This window comes from Drosophila bipectinata, chromosome 3R (assembly GCF_030179905.1).
Source record: "Drosophila bipectinata strain 14024-0381.07 chromosome 3R, DbipHiC1v2, whole genome shotgun sequence".
NCBI classification, from domain to species: Eukaryota; Metazoa; Arthropoda; class Insecta; order Diptera; family Drosophilidae; genus Drosophila; species Drosophila bipectinata.
The window spans coordinates 6082316-6098365 of NC_091739.1; the positions used below are offsets into that span (position 1 = coordinate 6082316).

At 42.9% G+C, this 16050-nt stretch overlaps 7 protein-coding genes across 10 annotated transcripts; 4 read left to right on the forward strand and 3 right to left on the reverse strand.

Annotated features, from left to right (window-relative positions):
• Positions 1–20: 20 nt before the first annotated feature.
• On the forward strand, positions 21–4839 carry 5PtaseI (inositol polyphosphate-5-phosphatase A). 3 transcript variants are annotated; one of them, XM_017249704.3, is made up of 9 exons: positions 22–195; positions 633–863; positions 1060–1239; positions 1298–1470; positions 1530–1617; positions 1673–1828; positions 1883–2122; positions 2730–2766; positions 4378–4839. In XM_017249704.3, exons 1-9 carry the CDS (start codon positions 118–120, stop codon positions 4644–4646), a joined length of 1452 nt encoding a protein of 483 aa, XP_017105193.2. In that variant the 5' UTR covers positions 22–117; the 3' UTR covers positions 4647–4839. The 3 variants fall into 3 exon arrangements, with proteins under 3 accessions (XP_070137784.1, XP_017105193.2, XP_017105194.2); XM_070281683.1 differs by lacking the exon at positions 4378–4839 and having other exon boundaries at positions 21–195; positions 2730–4187; XM_017249705.3 differs by lacking the exon at positions 2730–2766 and having other exon boundaries at positions 24–195; positions 4378–4574.
• On the reverse strand, positions 4811–5877 carry bai (Transmembrane emp24 domain-containing protein bai). Its single transcript, XM_017249715.3, has 5 exons — positions 5621–5877; positions 5437–5557; positions 5304–5374; positions 5097–5223; positions 4811–5039 (listed from the first exon to the last, which is right to left on the reverse strand). Exons 1-5 carry the CDS (start codon positions 5798–5800, stop codon positions 4918–4920), a joined length of 621 nt encoding a protein of 206 aa, XP_017105204.1. The 5' UTR covers positions 5801–5877; the 3' UTR covers positions 4811–4917.
• Positions 5878–5981: 104 nt separating this feature from the next.
• Ythdf (YTH domain-containing family protein) lies at positions 5982–10902 on the forward strand. The gene is made up of 10 exons (XM_017249701.3): positions 5982–6128; positions 6194–6228; positions 6397–6418; positions 6533–6628; positions 6755–6862; positions 8350–8444; positions 8502–8645; positions 8703–9373; positions 9434–10355; positions 10414–10902. The coding sequence occupies exons 2-10, from the start codon at positions 6211–6213 to the stop codon at positions 10453–10455; spliced, it is 2118 nt and encodes a 705-aa protein (XP_017105190.1). The 5' UTR covers positions 5982–6128; positions 6194–6210; the 3' UTR covers positions 10456–10902.
• LOC108131001 (purine nucleoside phosphorylase) lies at positions 7187–8248 on the reverse strand. Its single transcript, XM_017249711.3, has 2 exons — positions 7335–8248; positions 7187–7272 (listed from the first exon to the last, which is right to left on the reverse strand). The coding sequence occupies exons 1-2, from the start codon at positions 8166–8168 to the stop codon at positions 7237–7239; spliced, it is 870 nt and encodes a 289-aa protein (XP_017105200.2). The 5' UTR covers positions 8169–8248; the 3' UTR covers positions 7187–7236.
• A 261-nt stretch (positions 10903–11163) lies between the features above and the next one.
• On the forward strand, positions 11164–12356 carry LOC108131000 (F-box/WD repeat-containing protein lin-23). The gene is made up of 3 exons (XM_017249710.3): positions 11164–11456; positions 11520–12068; positions 12129–12356. Exons 1-3 carry the CDS (start codon positions 11298–11300, stop codon positions 12354–12356), a joined length of 936 nt encoding a protein of 311 aa, XP_017105199.2. The 5' UTR covers positions 11164–11297.
• A 61-nt stretch (positions 12357–12417) lies between these two features.
• Positions 12418–15949, reverse strand: GatA (glutamyl-tRNA(Gln) amidotransferase subunit A, mitochondrial). 2 transcript variants are annotated; one of them, XM_017249708.3, is made up of 4 exons: positions 15813–15949; positions 15511–15758; positions 15211–15453; positions 12418–13420 (listed from the first exon to the last, which is right to left on the reverse strand). In XM_017249708.3, the coding sequence occupies exons 1-4, from the start codon at positions 15843–15845 to the stop codon at positions 12418–12420; spliced, it is 1527 nt and encodes a 508-aa protein (XP_017105197.2). In that variant the 5' UTR covers positions 15846–15949. The 2 variants fall into 2 exon arrangements, with proteins under 2 accessions (XP_017105197.2, XP_070137787.1); XM_070281686.1 differs by lacking the exons at positions 15211–15453; positions 15511–15758; positions 15813–15949 and adding an exon at positions 13636–14365.
• On the forward strand, positions 14436–15140 carry NP15.6 (NADH dehydrogenase [ubiquinone] 1 beta subcomplex subunit NP15.6). The gene has a single exon (XM_017249716.3). It carries the CDS (start codon positions 14538–14540, stop codon positions 14988–14990), a length of 453 nt encoding a protein of 150 aa, XP_017105205.1. The 5' UTR covers positions 14436–14537; the 3' UTR covers positions 14991–15140.
• Positions 15950–16050: the final 101 nt, after the last annotated feature.

Below are 16050 nucleotides of genomic sequence, written 5' to 3' on the forward strand. Positions count from 1 at the left end.
GAGCTTAGTATCGTGCTTGCACACGATAGTCCATCTCGATATCAAGTATTTACATTTTTTCAATATTAGGGGCAGTTGAAAAAGTGGATAAAATTGTTGCACAGCAGGAAAAAGCAAATGGAAGGACCACAGGAGGACATCCTGTGCACCGAGGTGTTGCTCGTCACGGCGAACGTGGGAAGTCTCTTCGAGGATGTAAGTTATGAAGAGGAGCAGCTTTACTCCAAATCTATATACATGTTTACGTATGGGGCCAAGCAGCACATATATGTATTCGTACGTTGGGTGGTCCTAATTAGTACAAAAAAGAGTGCTTATCAGAAAACCGTTCGCAAAGTTTGGTAAAAGATGTCGCTTGAAAGTATGCTTAGTGTTGCCTTCCCTAAAAGATACTAAGATAAAGTTGTGAGGCTTTTAAAATAATGATATAAAACCTCAACACAAAGGGATCACCCTAATCTTCAGTCGATGCGTATAAATACGCATATTTATGTGGGGCCCACTAACATAGATAAATATGTATCTATGGGCCGCGAAACAAATTCGTGGTTACAAACAATTTCATATACATATGTATACATGGGTGCTACGACGAGATACGATATGTTAATTGAATTTTCCTCACATTTTAGCCAGAGCGGCTGCTCCAGCTATGGCTTCACGAATTCCTCGACAAGGTGACGCACGTTCAGGCCAAGTTCCTGGCACTGCACCTGCAGGAAGTGGGCGGCAAGACCTACGAGAAATCCATGGAATACGTGCAGGAGTTCATCAAATCCCTCTGCGATGCACCTGTCATGGCAGACTACACTTGCGTGCAAATATTCATGGATGAGGACTTCAAGTCGGCCGAATATTTTACGGTGAGTAAAAACTGTGTTTCTAGGTCAACCGGAACTTCAGATACTAATGTGCATACAAATCGTCTTGTTAATGTTCGATATACAATTAAAATATAATTTTTTGGTGGTCTTGATCATGTATATTCCCAATTTATAACAACAAATAATAAAAATAGTCTACCTATCCTTCATATAATTGTATAACATTTATGTTCAGGCTCTTGGAAATCTTTATTTTGTCCACCAAGACGTTGCGTCGTTGAAACTGTGGAATTTCCTGACCCACAGTTGGGAGGAGGACCTTCAAGTGATTAAAGGTAAACATATCTATTCAGGAAACATAGAAACCATTGCCACCAAGGAGAAATCCAAATTTCCGCAACATTTTTTCCCCGAGGTGTGTATGATTTAAATATTTTTCGAATTGGAGAATTATTTTTGGTTTTTAACATTAGTGCAAGTGGTCGCGAAAAGGTTTTATGCGAACACGCTGGGAAATAAATGGAACTGTTATCGATCTAGTCAATATTCACCTATTCCACGATGCATCCAACCTGGCTGCGTGCGAAAACTTCCCCTCCGTTTATTGTAAAACCAGAAGAAGAGCTTTAGTTCATACGATTGAAAGGTATGTCTTTAATCCATCACATTCTAAAATACTTAGATAATAATTATAACATCTTTCAGGTTCCATTTGGACAAAGTGAATGGCACTGTTCCCTTTTTCCTCTTTGGTGATTTTAATTTTAGATGCGACACCGAGGGCGTTGTAAAAGTAAGTTTATAATATTATTTTTTAGAATCTCAATATAACTTGTATCTTTTAAAAGGAACTCACTCAAAACTTGACCGCCCATCGAGTGCAGAATATTAAGAATGAGAACGATAAAATCAACTATCGAAACTCAACAGGGGACAACGTACTTACTGTGGGAAAAAAAGAATTTAGTCATGCCGATCATCAATTAAAGTTTAAAGAAGACTGGGTAAGAATTTCCTAAACCTGTATCATAAAAGATTAATTTGAAAATGTTTTTCAGCTTAAAAAATATGATAGGGAACTGGAACCACTCAAGGACGTGCTAGTCGAATACCCCATTCAGTTTGTGCCATCATATCCTTTTGAAGAAGATCCCGAAATGCCGACGGATTATATGTCCACTCGATGTCCGGCGTGGTGTGATCGAATTTTAATGAGTCCCCAGGTCCAGGAGATCGTCAAGAATGATGAATCGACGTACGGCATGATTGGGGAAGCGGTATGCATGGGCGACCACAAGGTATGATATCTGATTTATTTAAACACTGTCTCCAACCAATTTTTAACAACCCAAGGCTCAATCGAAAACTACTTACAATTCTTGATTGCCTTGCAGAAAATCGTGCACTTCTTTTAGAAAATATTCTTGCTCTTTGCTATTAGAAGCTTTATCTTGTTTCCGAATGTGTTGACTTGAAGAGGCTGTTTCTAATTCTGCTTTTATTCCTAACATACTGTGTTTTATTTCGGCTTCCAGTAGTATGCTTATCCTCCCAAGTATTTCGAGCTTAAGAACTTATGGGAAACTAAGAAGAACACTTAGATCTGCACTGTCTATACAGCACTGTCTAAACTTTCGCTTAGCATGTTGTACATATCTTTGATATTCTTTTGGTATATACGTATGTTTGTAGGGGTCCAATTTTTATTGATTTCGGATGAAACAGCAAGGATATTTGAAGGCTTCGGTAATTCGAAGTTAGTTAGATTATCATTGAAATGTATTTCGAAGATAAACCCATCATTTTAATGACAGGTACTAGTGCACCCTTTTTACTGCTATTTGATTTCCCACAAATTTTTTCCATCAGTCTAATGAATATTATCTCTTCTTTTTTGTCATGTAGCCTGTTTACTTAACTGTCCGTCTTAAACCAAACAAAGGTACTTATAGATCTTGTGATTGCAACACGCATACTTACGCAACCTCCAACGATATCTCAACATCACCTCTGCCCGCAGTCAAGCTGAAGTTCTGTCCGTACTCGAATAAGCTCTTCAAAGAAATAGCCACCAGTACGACGGAGTCTCGAAACATGTACAACTCCCTCAAAATTAGTCAAGACGAGGAGCCGGACAAGACGAGCTCCCCCAACTTTCCGAATATTAGTATTAACATTATTGACTCAGATAATATCTGTATGTGCTTGTGCGCACATCTATCTACCAATAACCTCCAGTTCGATGATAGTGGCCGAGCTGACGAAACCATTTGCCCCATGTGTCGGAATATAATCAAAAAGCAGCCAGTCGCCCACCGATATAAGCTCGTGTCGAAGCGACTCATGTTGACCCAAGAGATTATAATCAACCGTATCGACACGCAGCACCTTAGTACTGACTCTGAGCGACTGTTCGAGGACCCGTACACTCCCGAGAGCACCGAGTCGCACTCCCCATATCCGGAAGTTACTAGCTCGTCCTCGAGCAGTTCTCGCAGTCCACTTGACCGTAGATTCATGCCGGAGAAAGTTGTAGAGAGTAAAGCGGGTGAAATAGACGCTTCGCCTCTGCCAGAGTCGAGCAATAGCCCGGAGAAGCCATCCCGAGGCACGGTTACTCCCGGCCAACTTAAGTCTAGGCTAGAGACCCTGAAGCGCTTGTCCCTTAAAGGCGAAGGAGACGTGGAATCGAGCGCGGATGCGGGAGCGGGTGATGTTGACAAAGTTGATGCTGCTCCACCGCGCCAAAGACGCAGCTCTAGTGTTATTCCTATGTGTTGTACTATCCACTAATTCCAGTTGTTGTTTGTTATTTTGATTTATATTTTGTTCTTAAGTAAAATATTTTAAAATCGGCGACTAGAATACTGCTTTTTAAAGCGCCATACACTTTATAAATTCGCATAGACGACGGAATGAAATATTTCTTTCCATCTGCATGCTCATCATACCAAAAACTTGCTGAAAGGCACTTACTGTATCATTTTAGAAGAAGAACCATTTCGCATTGCTATTTATAAAAGTATTTTAAGCCAACTGTTTTTTTTTAAACTAAATCTCATCAACATTGTCAAGGAGTTTCTAAAGTGCTTTTATTTTAGAAAGCAAACATACTTTTAAGTTCCAGAGCTGTGTTTTGGTTTCACTTTGTGTAAATATATTTATTTTAAACTATCGGAATCGAATGTAAATAGGTAGAGTAATGTCTAGCTTCCATCTAAATATTTGGTTCCTTCTCGCATTAGCAGCAGTTCGGTTTAAGCCTGTATTAAAATATTTCTTCGAATCTGTGTTTTAATTATGTATGTATGTATATTGTTTATTATGTGTTCCGTCTATCTTAAGAAAATAAACTACGTTTTTTTACCTCACACATCTTTTCTTTTCATTTGTACTTTATTCTATTTTTTAATATTTTCAGTTTCGATTTTCAAATAATTTACAAGCTGTTAACTGATCAAAAGAAATCTTTGTAAACGGCCTGCCCTTTGAACCGGTTTGCAGGACTGTGACTGACTTAAACATGGCTATTTCATGATTCGTATGCTTGTAGGTCCAGCGGATCCTAAATCTTTCTCAAAAATACCGGAGGGCTTGGCGCAGCTGGTGAGTGAGGCACTGAACGATGACAGTCTCTGGATGGAACAGTCTGTCGTGGACGATTCAAACTGCACTGCTCTGGCCAAGTCGCGCTACATCCTGATGAAGCCGGCCTCCTCAAGTCCGGAAAAACAGGACATGGACGAAGAGGGAGCTTCGGCCCTTAAGGACGAAGACTGCAAGGACGACAGTGCCATGCTTCTGAAGGAAACAACCGTCTAGAGCTTCGGATTTATCAATTATATGCAATGCAAGCTGCTGAGCCAATAACTTGTACCGCGCGGTTTTGTGTTATGTACCTGTTATGTTAAACGCGTCCAATACCAACTATTTATTTGTCACACCGCTAAGATATGTGGAGAGCTATTGCAGTAATAAAATATACATACGTGGTAGTTGCATTTATTTCGGAAAATATACTAAGAGATGAAATTTTAAACCCAGTCATTCAAATACAGTTCCACACACAAAACTTCTATAAATCTAAGTGAAACTATTCAATGAGTTTTTTGGCCTTGAAGTACCGGCGAAGGTAAAGGACCTGCCACGTTGCCAAGCCAAGCAAGCAGCACATACTGAAAATACTGAAGAACAGAACGCGGCTGTTTGTTTTCTCTGCAAATAGTTCCAATTAAATAGGTCAATTTTTCAGGGTTCTCGGTAGCAACTCACCATTAGTGTCGCGCATTTCCTCTTCTCTTTTCCGCATGAGAACGAAGTCCCTGACAATCGAGTCCGAAAGATCTTCCAAGCGCTTAAGATCAACTTCCAGGGGCTTCAGTTTGGAAGCCTCGCCAATCTATCAAGATAAAAACAGCCAATTATTCAAGATAGTAGCTTTTTTATACTAGTTTCTTTTAATTAAAAATGTATACTTACACCCTCGTAGCTTTTTGTTTCTACGCCCTTCTTGGTTACCAGCGAAACCTCTTGGGGAATGCCGCGTTGGTCTGTGGTGATCAAGCATTGTTTATAATGTTTGGTTAATAGCAGTTGGCACGTTTTGACTTACGTGGAGGAACTTTGGAAATGAAGCATATCTCGTAAGCGTCGTAGACCTCGGACATGAAACTAAACTTGCCCTTGGTGATGTGAACCTGCTGGGAGAGGATGTGACCCTTGGTGTCACGAGCCTAAAACATAAATTTAATTATATATTATCCAGGCTCATTCTATATTAGCAGCGAGAATCTCACAATATAATCGATGACTTGGCCGGGTACGTCGGAAACTTCATATTCGCCAATAACCAGTTGGTTGGCCTGGATGTCCTCCTTAAGGCACTTCTGTGTGTTCGGGGTCAGCTTGAACATGACAGCCTCGCCGGTCCAGGCCCAGGCCATCAGTGTGCACAGGATAAGCAAATTCCTCGCCATTTCCCGAGTTAAATCAACAATTTTTACGACTGACAAAGATGAGGTGGCTACTTGTCTTCTTCTTACTGGTCTCGAAACGTTTTCCCACACTGTGTACCACCAGCCCTGGTATCAATCTAGTATTAAAATACTGCATCTATGGCTCGGCAACGCCGTTCAAAAAGAAACGGCTTCGGAAGCGTTAAGAATTATGTCAGTGTATTGGTTAATGTGCGTGTGGTGTCAGTGTATGTGGTTCTTTAAGTAAAAAATATATCGGAGTTTACCAAAACTTTTAAGCAACAAATTCCACCTGCCTTGTGTTTTTATATAATTTATTTTTAAAAGGGTAATTGCAGGAAGCCCGTCAGACCTTTTCCGCATCGAAAATTAACGTATTTACCCCGTTTTCAGGCAGAAAAGTGCAGCAAATGTCAGGCGTGGATCAGGTAATTGTATTTTGCATACACACATACGTACATATGTTCGATGCGATTTAGTCGGGTCTCGGCAGGAAGTTTTCAAATGTTTATATACAAGAATATTGTACACCGCCACGATGTACACAAAATGTCATTCCCCTGATAATAATTGAACCTGCTGTGCTATCGTTTCAGATGAAAATACCAGGAAACACAGGTATATAACCCACCACCACCACCACCACAGACAAAGGGTCCCCACAGACAGGAAGCAGCTTTTGATCGGCCAAACGTTCGGTTTTAATGCCCTTTATCTCCCCTTTTTCCACAGCTAAATCGGTCGAGGAGCGAAATATACCATGGAGCCAACAAGTTGATGAGGCCTCGTACGAAAATCTATCTTCCCCCAGTCACGATGATGTCTCTGGTATGCCAACTATCTTTTATGTGCCCGTCATGTATCTTACTTTTGTTTACCTCGTCCTTTTGCCCCCCAACCACCCATCGCCGCCCGCCCACCGCCCGTCACCCATCACCCGTCGCTTAAAAAAAGTCAATGAAAACTCAATGCAATTCCAAAATCCGCCGTTTAACTTTAAAGAGAATTGCAACAATCCGTGGAATAATATGAACAAGGGCCGAAAGATAAACGCCAACCATGGTATGTATAACTGTTTTAGCTTTTAGCAAGTACTTAGTATGTAACGTTCTCGTAACTGGTTTTCGGTGCAAGCATCTCGTTAGGCGCCTAGAGGAATTTTCTGATTTTCTACCGATTGGAATCTGTAGACAGGAATTTGTTGTCTGAAACTATGAACAGTATTCAAGATACTTGGCATTAAAATAGCCAAGTATCTGTTTGTTTTTATGATTAAAGCTTCTTTTTAACGACCCGCCAGGTCATCAATAAATAATAGACTAGTAAGAATGGGTAATTCGAATTTTACATCTTGGAACCAGGATTTAAAAATTAAAATAAAATAAATATTTGAAAAAAATAGAACTTTACTGAAAATTTCAAAACAGGAAAATATATTATTTGCTATTGGCAAAGTTACTGCACACCAGCACCTGAAAAGATAACAGAGAATGAGCTTAATCGGTGACCTAGCACTTCCTCCAATTAAACCCACCTTGGCTTTAAGGATGTCCTCGGCCCAATCCTCATCCCCAATATACTTAATCGCCGACAACAATACACTCTGCACAGTTTCGGCGTGCTTCCTGAAGGTGTAGATTATCTCGTGGGTGGTCGCGATCTGCTGATGGGCACACCAGCACTCCATGTTAGTGACCAGCCCCAAGGAGGCGTACAAAATGCCGGCTTCCTTGGCCAGCGTGACCTCCGGGCAGAGGGTCATACTCAGCAAATCGGCCCCCCATTTTCGGAACATGGTGTTCTCGGCCACCGTGGAGTAGCGAGGTCCCTCCATGGTCAGAACCGTACCCTTGAACTGGGCGTGCAATTCCAGTTCGCTGGCGGCGCTCAGAAGGTGTTGGCGAGTGCGATCGCAGAACACGGGGTTCATGGGGACGTGACAAACGCCCAGCGGACTCCCAACTGCTCCATCATAGAAACTCTGGGCCCGTCTGGTCGTGTGATCTATCACCTCGTGGGGAATAACCAAGCTCCCTGGCTGGATGTCGTCGCGCAGGGAACTGAAGGTGTTCGTTGCCAGGATGTGGGTGCAACCCATCTTCCGCATGGCCCACACGTTCGCCCTGTAGTTAATGTTCGTGGGCATAATATCGTGCTGCCGGCCGTTCCTAGACAGAAGGCATACTTTAACGCCGTCGATCTCGCCGTCGATAAGGACATCCGATGGCTTTCCGAAAGGTGTGCAGACAGCATATTCCATGCGATCCTTTAGAAACAGCGGAGAGTCCAGGCTGGCTTCCCCTATCACCCCGATTTTCGCGGGGATGGTGTCCTTGTCGCTGAGTGATAAAGTCTCCTCCTCCATCATAAAGGATAATTTTGATTATTTTATTTTTGGAAATTTTGTGTACCTTTTACCGAAATAGAAATCGAACTGCGAATCCCATGTTGCTTTGCTTGTAGGAGCTTTCCAAATTTCAATAAGTATTTCTATTTAAAAATAATTTGTAACCATTTTAAAAATAATTAAATAATTTCTCTGTTTTTAGACTCATATAAAAGACATGGCCATATTATTCCCAATAACACACGACGCGATGAGCACCAAGTAAACCCTTGGAATTCCAGAAAACCAGTAACACAGGTATGTTTGTTTTCAAGCTTAATAATATTATATTTTAAATATTATTATATTTTTAAGACAATTCGTAATGAGAACGACCACCCGTCTTTAAAACTGGACAACAGAAACTGCGATGAAGCACAAAATCACGAAGTTGTCGCTGCGCCCAAGAAGACAACCTGGGCTTCGATTGCCTCCCAGCCAGCTAAACTAACATCTAGAGTAAGCTTCATATATTTTATAACTAAAGTTCATCTAATAATCTAATTCGGTCCACAGGCAGCGTCCACAACTTCCAACAATAAGAAAAAGGGTCCTGGAATGCCACCACCGCCGATGGTGCCGGGAAAGCACAATCTAGATGTTAATGTTTGGGACTTGCCGAACAATAAGCCACCTCCGGTACCTTCTCCCCCGTCTCCGATCGACTTGGGCTATTCGGACCCAAGCTCAGACTTCTCCATTTCGGGAAACACAGCTCCTCCATTGGGGGCACGAGCTGAGAAAGTGCACAAGGACTCGGAGAACTTCCAAAAGTATGAAAATAAGGGATTGGGCAACAACAATAACTTCAGTAGAGCCAAGGTTTCGCCCACGGGCCCGGTTCGCCGGAATCTGGGACCGCAACAGTATCCGACACACTTCAACGCAGGCCCACGTCCAACGAACAATGCTGGCCCTTTCGTGCCACCAAACGGCAGGAGGCCAGAGGCCCCCGCTCATCCAGCTCGAAACCCTGAGCGATCGGGCAATTATTCCAGCTTCCGCAGTGGGGACTTGGATAATTCTTCCAAGTTCGAGTATCGGGACGAGAACCATGCGCGACCGGTGGAGGCTCCTTCAGCAACCGAAGAGGTAGCCGTCGATCCCCAGCTGCTGTTGGACGAATTAAAAGACAAAAACAATTATAACCCAAAAGCCATGGACTTAAAACAAGCATCGGCAGCCAGGTAGGGCACTTACCTCCAGCTGGTTGAAACGGTTTGAGAGCAATTTCGTTTTCTTTTCAGATTTTTTGTCATTAAATCTTATTCCGAAGATGACATACACCGCAGTATAAAGTATGAGATTTGGTGCTCAACCGATCACGGCAACAAGAGATTGGACGATGCGTTCAAGGAGCGGCACAAAGAGGGCGGAAACATAATGCTGTTCTTCTCGGTGAACGGCTCCGGCCACTTTTGCGGCATGGCACAAATGATGACCGCCGTGGACTACAACTCGACGTCCAGCGTGTGGTCACAGGACAAGTGGAGAGGCAAGTTCAAGGTAAAGTGGATATACGTGAAAGATGTGCCGAACGGAAAACTGCGGCACATTCGCCTCGAAAACAATGACAATAAGTCGGTGACGAACTCGCGAGACACCCAGGAAGTCCCTAACGATAAGGGCATCGAGGTGCTGCAGATCTTGCACTCGTACAACCACTCAACGTCCATATTCGATGACTTCTTCCACTACGAACGAAAGCAGGAAGAGGAGGTCTCCTCGAAGCGTCCGCCAATGCACGTATCCGAGGGTAATGCCCAATCTCAAGCCCCCCCAATACGCAGTTTCAATCGTCACACAGATGACAAGGAGAGAGACCGGGACGGCCGAGGTGGTAGCATGTCACAAAAGCACTTTAATGCTGGCGGAGCAGGTTTCCGGAATCCAGTTCACAGGGGCAATTACGGCGAGTATCGTCGCGGCTTTGACGGCCAGAAGCAGGGCGGCGACTATCAGTTTAAGGACAGAGAAGGCGGGGATTTCGACAGAGACAGAGAAAATGACTTTGGGGCTCACTACGGCTCCAATAACAGGAAAAACGAATATCAAAACAACACAAACAAGAGTCGATTAAAACCCCGGGACCGGGATTTCAGCACTGAACAAATAAAAAACGATGTGCGCTTTAGAGCGGGCTTGTCCACATCCAAGGACTTGCCAAGAGTAAGTATATTCCAATAATATTGAAAAACATTTAAAGAAAATAATATACTTCTTGCAGGACACCGACAAGGATAAAATGCGAAGCAATGATTATTCATAAATTTAATGAGCTGCGGTAGAAATCTTTTTTAAATGATATTGAATGGACTCCCACAATCCGTTGAATTGCTTATAGACGTTAAATTATAATTTTTAGATTTTTTAACAATTGCGTGTACAAGATAGATCCCCAAATCATGAAGAACATATATAAAAGAACATGTGGGAAATAGGATTAATGATTAAAATATGATAACATTTTTACGTAATTATTTATTACAATATTTATATAAATCTATTGACGCTCACATTGAACAGTTCATAAACAAATTAATGATCGATTTTGCCGATATATACAACATTTATAAACACCAAGGAGTCTGCTTCAGCCATTCCTTGTAGTTGCACTGTAACAATTTATACAACTTATTTGAATCTAAAGTGTACACGACTTATGTATGTATAATATAATTAAAGTAACCAATCCATCATTTATTCATTGACGAAATTGCCAGCATCTCTTAATATATAATACCGATATTTGTAAGAGATTGGTCGGAACTTTCCTTTCCATCATGCTTGAATAGTATTTCCAAAATAATAAATATAGACATATGGGACGATAACTGAATACTTTCACAGCGCTATCCAATATAACAATTTATACGTTAGTGGAAGACTGAAAAACAATAAAAGTCATGTACGAAAATCGATTTCCACGGCTTCCAGGGAAGGATTAGAAACTTAATCAATAATGTCGTTTTGGACAATCTAAACAGGAGTATCTTAAGTATCTTCCTTAAGAATTGGTTTAAGAACAAAGATTGGGAGATATCTTTTTGGACACACTGTGGTTATTTATATCTGTGCAGAGAGTAGTTCTTCCGTGCCATATATACAGGGATGGTGAGGATGGGATGCCCTCAGTTCGCTCCCATCCGCCCAATGGCCAACAACGCCCGAATCGAACACACGTCCACTGAGGGGCACGAGGGGGATGCCACATGCGTAGCGTATTTCGGCGGCCAGCTGTTCTCCGGTGGTGCTGACGGGAAGATCCGAGTGGGTATCAATAAGCAGCATCTTTACACTAAAAGATGATAAATTTTGGATGCAATTTGGCAGATCTGGTCTCCCCAACTAGAACTTATATCAACAGTGAACGCCCATGAGTCGTACATCTACTGCATGGCCGTAAACCAGCATGGGAAGATCTACTCGAGCAGTTGCGATGGTCAGGTGCACTTCATGCTTCCTCCGTATGAAGACTCCGCCGTTCAGGAGCTCTTCCGCTGCGATGATGCGATCCAGGCCATGTATTGCGACGGATCAGTGCTCTACACCGGCGATGATAAGGGAGTGGTGACCACATGGAGCAATGACCGTATGCTCTTCAAATACAGCCTGGTGGAGGAGGTCAAGTCGTTGGCCGGGGAGCAGAAGCTCATCTATACGGTTCGCGATCTAGACGTAGTGGTTTCCCTCGTAGTTGAAGGAAAATCGGGAAAGTATAGTAACAAAGCAGTTCTCCCGGGTAAGTCTCCGCTTCTGCTGCTCGGCCCGCTTGTGGAGGGCAAGCGCAGTTTCCTCGCCTTTCCAGATAGATCTGGAATGGGTCTTCAACTGGTTAACAATCTCCCACAACAACAATTTGCCCATATCTGGCACCTACCGGTAAGTAGTCTTCTTTCTTGGATTGAAATCTGAATAAATATTTCCCACTACCTTCTGCAGAACTGCCACGAATGGATCGTGAACGCCATTTGCGGGGATGAGAAATACTTGTACTCCGGTGGCTACGACAAAAAGCTCAAGGGTTGGACCGATCTTGATGCGACACAACCAAGATCTCTTGGAGAAGTGGATGTTGGGAGCTGCGTTAACAGTGTTTGTTGTGGGGAAAATAATATGGTGTACATTGCAAGTAGCGATGGCTTCATTCGCGCAGCAAAGTTTATTTAATTATTTTTTAAAAATTTATTTAATGTTTCTATAAAAACTGTTTCTTAGAACGCAGTTTCATTTATAAAGTGGACTTGAGGTGTGGTATGTGCTGCAGGCTGTCAAAATCCACCTGAGCCTCAATCCATCGAGCTACAGTGAGAAGCAACTTCTCGTTCAAGCTTTTGCTCATCAGCTGCAGACTCAGAGGAAGGCCGGACTTTGATAAGCGAATGGGTATGGAGACTGCAGGGATACCCGCCATGTTGGCAGGTTGGGTACAAAAGTCTTGAACAGCGCACTGGTCCCTATTGGTAAGGCCGACAAAGTCCTTGTACAGCGGGGCGTCGGTAAGAGTTGTCGGCGTGAGTAGGATATCCACTCGGTCTTCTTCTTGGGAGGCCTCGAAAACCTTGGCGAAATCCTCAGCAATAAGGCGTCGCACCCGCAAGGCTTTCTCAAAGTAGAGGTCATAGTTCTTTCGCAACAAAAAAAAGTTGCCTGTCAGGATGCGTGTCTTGACCACGTCGTTGAACCCTTCGGCTCGGGATTGGGCATACAGCTGCTCAGTGCTGCGCTCGTCGGTAGCTCGGTGCCCGTACTCGATTCCATCGTAACGAGCCATGTTACTAGCCACCTCGCACTGATTCAAAATAGAATAAACGAATATACTGGCTGCTGTGTTTGGCAAAGAGACCTGCCGCACCGAGGCTCCGGCGCACTCCAATAGATCCGCAACTTTGGACCATGTCTCCAACACTTCGGAGGAGAGGCCTTCGCAGTGATATTCCTTTGGAATTCCTATCCGTACCGTGGATAGGTCAATATTTTCAATCTCTGGAAGACTAAGATGTTCATAGGGTTTTCTAATAGTCGTCGAGTCCAGTGTATCCGGACCAGCCACAGTATTTAGGACATCGACGCAGTCACTAACAGATCGGGCGAAAATACCGGGCACATCCATGGAGTTTACTAGCGGTATAAGACCATGTCGGGAGACCAGGCCATAGGTTGGCTTCAAGCCTACCACGCCGCAGTAAGAGGCTGGATTGCGGGTGGAGCCACCAGTGTCCGATCCAATCGCCCTAGAAAACGAAAGAAAATTAAAAATATTTATGAAAAATTTTATTGATAAAATTGTTAAAATATATATACTTTTTAAATATAATAGGGTACTCTTATATTTCATTATGAAATTTGCAAACATTTGGTTTCCAATAAAATTCATTTTTCTTTTTTATTCTTATACTAATTAGTTATTACTAAATAAACATTGTTTTTTTAAATTAAAGCCTAGTACTGAGTTGACGAAAATCCGCTGTCCAACGAGTGACAGCTGTCAAACTCCATATAAAAAAAACGGTGTAAAAAAGGAAAGAAGAAGAAATTTTTGCCTTCTGGATTTTGCGGGTACTGAGTTGACGAAAATTTTTGTTATCGATTTTAATGGTGTTGCCGGATCAAAAAAAATAAACAGCTGCTCTCGGGGTGTTAAAATAAATATTTCAATTTATTTTTATAGGTGTGACATGGAGGGTCAATTGACCAAACAAAAAAATAGTCGGCCCGAAACATTTTCGACGCGCCAGGACAAATTAAAATGAATTTCTGCGGTCAAGACGAAGCCCATAATATGAGATTTGACCCACAAGGGGCATTTTTTTTTTTTTTTGTATTAAGTTACTTTCATCCAGGAAATTGGGGAAGATTTATTTGGCCGTCCCGAAGGGGCATTTTAATGCCATAAAATGGCATTGAAATGATTTGTGATTGATTTGGATTTTGATTTTGACCCAGTTTTCTATTTCTTAATCAGCTCCTGAGCGGCGAAATACATAAACAAAACACCAACATCCAATCGTTTTGAATTCATTTTTGCTTATTTGTTTTTTGTTTACAAACAACAGCTGTTCAGTATTACCTTATTTCTTCATTGTTTTGGTCACACTACCTCGGCAGCCGAATAAAGTGCAATTTCGCAAGCGGAATTTCAAGAGCGGATTTTCGTCAACTCAGTACTAGGCTTAACGTTTTTAAAAAAAAATCTAAAAAATACCAACTGTAGAATTACTTTGATGGGCAGCACTTCCGAGCCGCTGACAATTTATGTGAAACGGTCTCTCTGCGCAGCTGTCAGAAGTCAAGTAATCAGAGAAAAACTTGATTATTTACGAAAATTACGAACTTATTAGAGCCTAAGCGATGTCTGCGCTCTTTCGTCTGACCAGCCGCGCTGTGGCTATGCAGCGATCCCTGGTGGCCAGGCAGGCGGCCGCTGTTCGAGCCATTAACACATCCCAGAAGAAGGATGAGACGGTTGCTGCTCCCACTTCGGTTACGACGGAGGATTTTGCAAACCCCAGCCCCAAGAACTGGCAGAGCTACGGATTTGACTACAAGGAACAGGCTGAGGATCGCAAGGCCACCAAGTCGACATTCTTTGTCACCGTAACACTGTGCTTGGTGTGGGGTACTTTCTACTGGGCCTACCTTCCCGACACGCAGTTCCGCGACTGGGCCCAGCGCGAGGGCTTCCTGGAGTTGCGCCGTCGTGAGCAGGCCGGCCTCGATTTGGTTAGCCCCGACTACGTGGACCCTGCCAGCATCTCGCTGCCCTCCGATGAGGATCTTGGAGACCAGGAAATCATCATCTAAACATTTAGTGCTCTATCCTTAGTCTGTTATGTAATATGAGTGCGGCTGGTGGCCTGCATCGGTGCCGTGCAAACATTCTGTTAATAAAACTGCAAGCCTCCGAGTGGAACAATTCTCCTAATCAAACGTAGCTGCGCATTTTAAAGAAAATATACGATTTTTCCTCCTTGTCGCATTTGAGGTTAGGACTGAAAACGTAAACAACCTTTTGGATACTCACGCATAACAAATTCCAGCAGCAACAGCTGAGGCAGATCCGCCTGAACTGCCACCCGCGATGCGCCAACGGTCTTCTTCCAGATCCTCGCTCCAGATGTTTTTGGTGGGACCGTACAAGGAATCCACAGTGCCGGCACCCATGGCAAACTGATCCATATTGGTCTTTCCCAGGAGCACGGCTCCGGCTTTTTTCAGGCGGGAACACACGGTTGCGTCATACGGGGGCACAAAGTCCTGCAGCATCCTGGAAATGAGCGGACTCAATACTCAGCCCGGAATATTTTTTTTTTTACTTGTTTACTTGGAAGCGCAGGTAGTAGGGATGCCTTCAGTGCAAAAGTTATCCTTAATAGCGATCGTGACTCCATCTAGGATTCCTTTGGGTTTCTTGCTCTGATAGCGCTTCAGGGAGTCTTCTGCTTGTTGAAGCGCCTTCTCAGGGGTGAGACGCACAAAAGCATTCAAGGTTTTTAGATTTTTAGCATCTTCCAGAGCCTGTTCCGTCAACCGGCGAGGCGAGAGCTGTCCATCAGCATAGCTGGCCGTTAACTTCAATATAATTTAATTTTAAGAGGTGATTTAGGGAATGATGAACAAACCCACCTGTTTAATGTTCCACTGCAGGTGGCGCCGCATTATTTGGAATTAAAGGAGCCTTGGATACAAGTATATTGGCTCAATCTTGGGAGACATCAACCAGTGAAAGAATTCATAACAAATAAATTCAAGTTGCAAGAAGTTCTCAGTATATTTGGTATTTTTTCGAGTTCGCAACGATATATACGGCCACATACAGTTCCAGGGGCGGTGCATGGAACTTGAAGCTTAATTTATTTAAAAT

Excerpts from the sequence above, each read along its gene's own strand:
- Ythdf (XM_017249701.3), top strand. Across the intron at positions 6,419-6,532 it reads GAAAATACCAGGAAACACAG|CTAAATCGGTCGAGGAGCGA; the intron begins GTATATAACCCA and ends CTTTTTCCACAG. Across the intron at positions 6,863-8,349 it reads AAAGATAAACGCCAACCATG|ACTCATATAAAAGACATGGC; the intron begins GTATGTATAACT and ends CTCTGTTTTTAG.
- NP15.6 (XM_017249716.3), top strand. The coding sequence starts at position 14,538 with ATGTCTGCGCTCTTTCGTCTGACCAGCCGCGCTGTGGCTATGCAGCGA.
- LOC108131001 (XM_017249711.3), bottom strand. The coding sequence starts at position 8,168 with ATGATGGAGGAGGAGACTTTATCACTCAGCGACAAGGACACCATCCCC. Across the intron at positions 7,273-7,334 it reads AGGACATCCTTAAAGCCAAG|GTGCTGGTGTGCAGTAACTT; the intron begins GTGGGTTTAATT and ends TTATCTTTTCAG.
- LOC108131000 (XM_017249710.3), top strand. The coding sequence starts at position 11,298 with ATGGTGAGGATGGGATGCCCTCAGTTCGCTCCCATCCGCCCAATGGCC. Across the intron at positions 11,457-11,519 it reads GTGCTGACGGGAAGATCCGA|ATCTGGTCTCCCCAACTAGA; the intron begins GTGGGTATCAAT and ends GCAATTTGGCAG. Across the intron at positions 12,069-12,128 it reads CCCATATCTGGCACCTACCG|AACTGCCACGAATGGATCGT; the intron begins GTAAGTAGTCTT and ends TACCTTCTGCAG.
- 5PtaseI (XM_070281683.1), top strand. The coding sequence starts at position 118 with ATGGAAGGACCACAGGAGGACATCCTGTGCACCGAGGTGTTGCTCGTC. Across the intron at positions 1,471-1,529 it reads TTAGTTCATACGATTGAAAG|GTTCCATTTGGACAAAGTGA; the intron begins GTATGTCTTTAA and ends AACATCTTTCAG. Across the intron at positions 2,123-2,729 it reads TATGCATGGGCGACCACAAG|CCTGTTTACTTAACTGTCCG; the intron begins GTATGATATCTG and ends TTTGTCATGTAG.
- GatA (XM_017249708.3), bottom strand. The coding sequence starts at position 15,845 with ATGCGGCGCCACCTGCAGTGGAACATTAAACAG. Across the intron at positions 15,454-15,510 it reads CCTACTACCTGCGCTTCCAA|GATGCTGCAGGACTTTGTGC; the intron begins GTAAACAAGTAA and ends GCTCATTTCCAG. Across the intron at positions 13,421-15,210 it reads GCTGCTGGAATTTGTTATGC|GGCGATTGGATCGGACACTG; the intron begins GTGAGTATCCAA and ends TTCGTTTTCTAG.
- bai (XM_017249715.3), bottom strand. The coding sequence starts at position 5,800 with ATGGCGAGGAATTTGCTTATCCTGTGCACACTGATGGCCTGGGCCTGG. Across the intron at positions 5,558-5,620 it reads GCCAAGTCATCGATTATATT|GCTCGTGACACCAAGGGTCA; the intron begins GTGAGATTCTCG and ends TTTATGTTTTAG. Across the intron at positions 5,224-5,303 it reads AAACAAAAAGCTACGAGGGT|ATTGGCGAGGCTTCCAAACT; the intron begins GTAAGTATACAT and ends TTATCTTGATAG.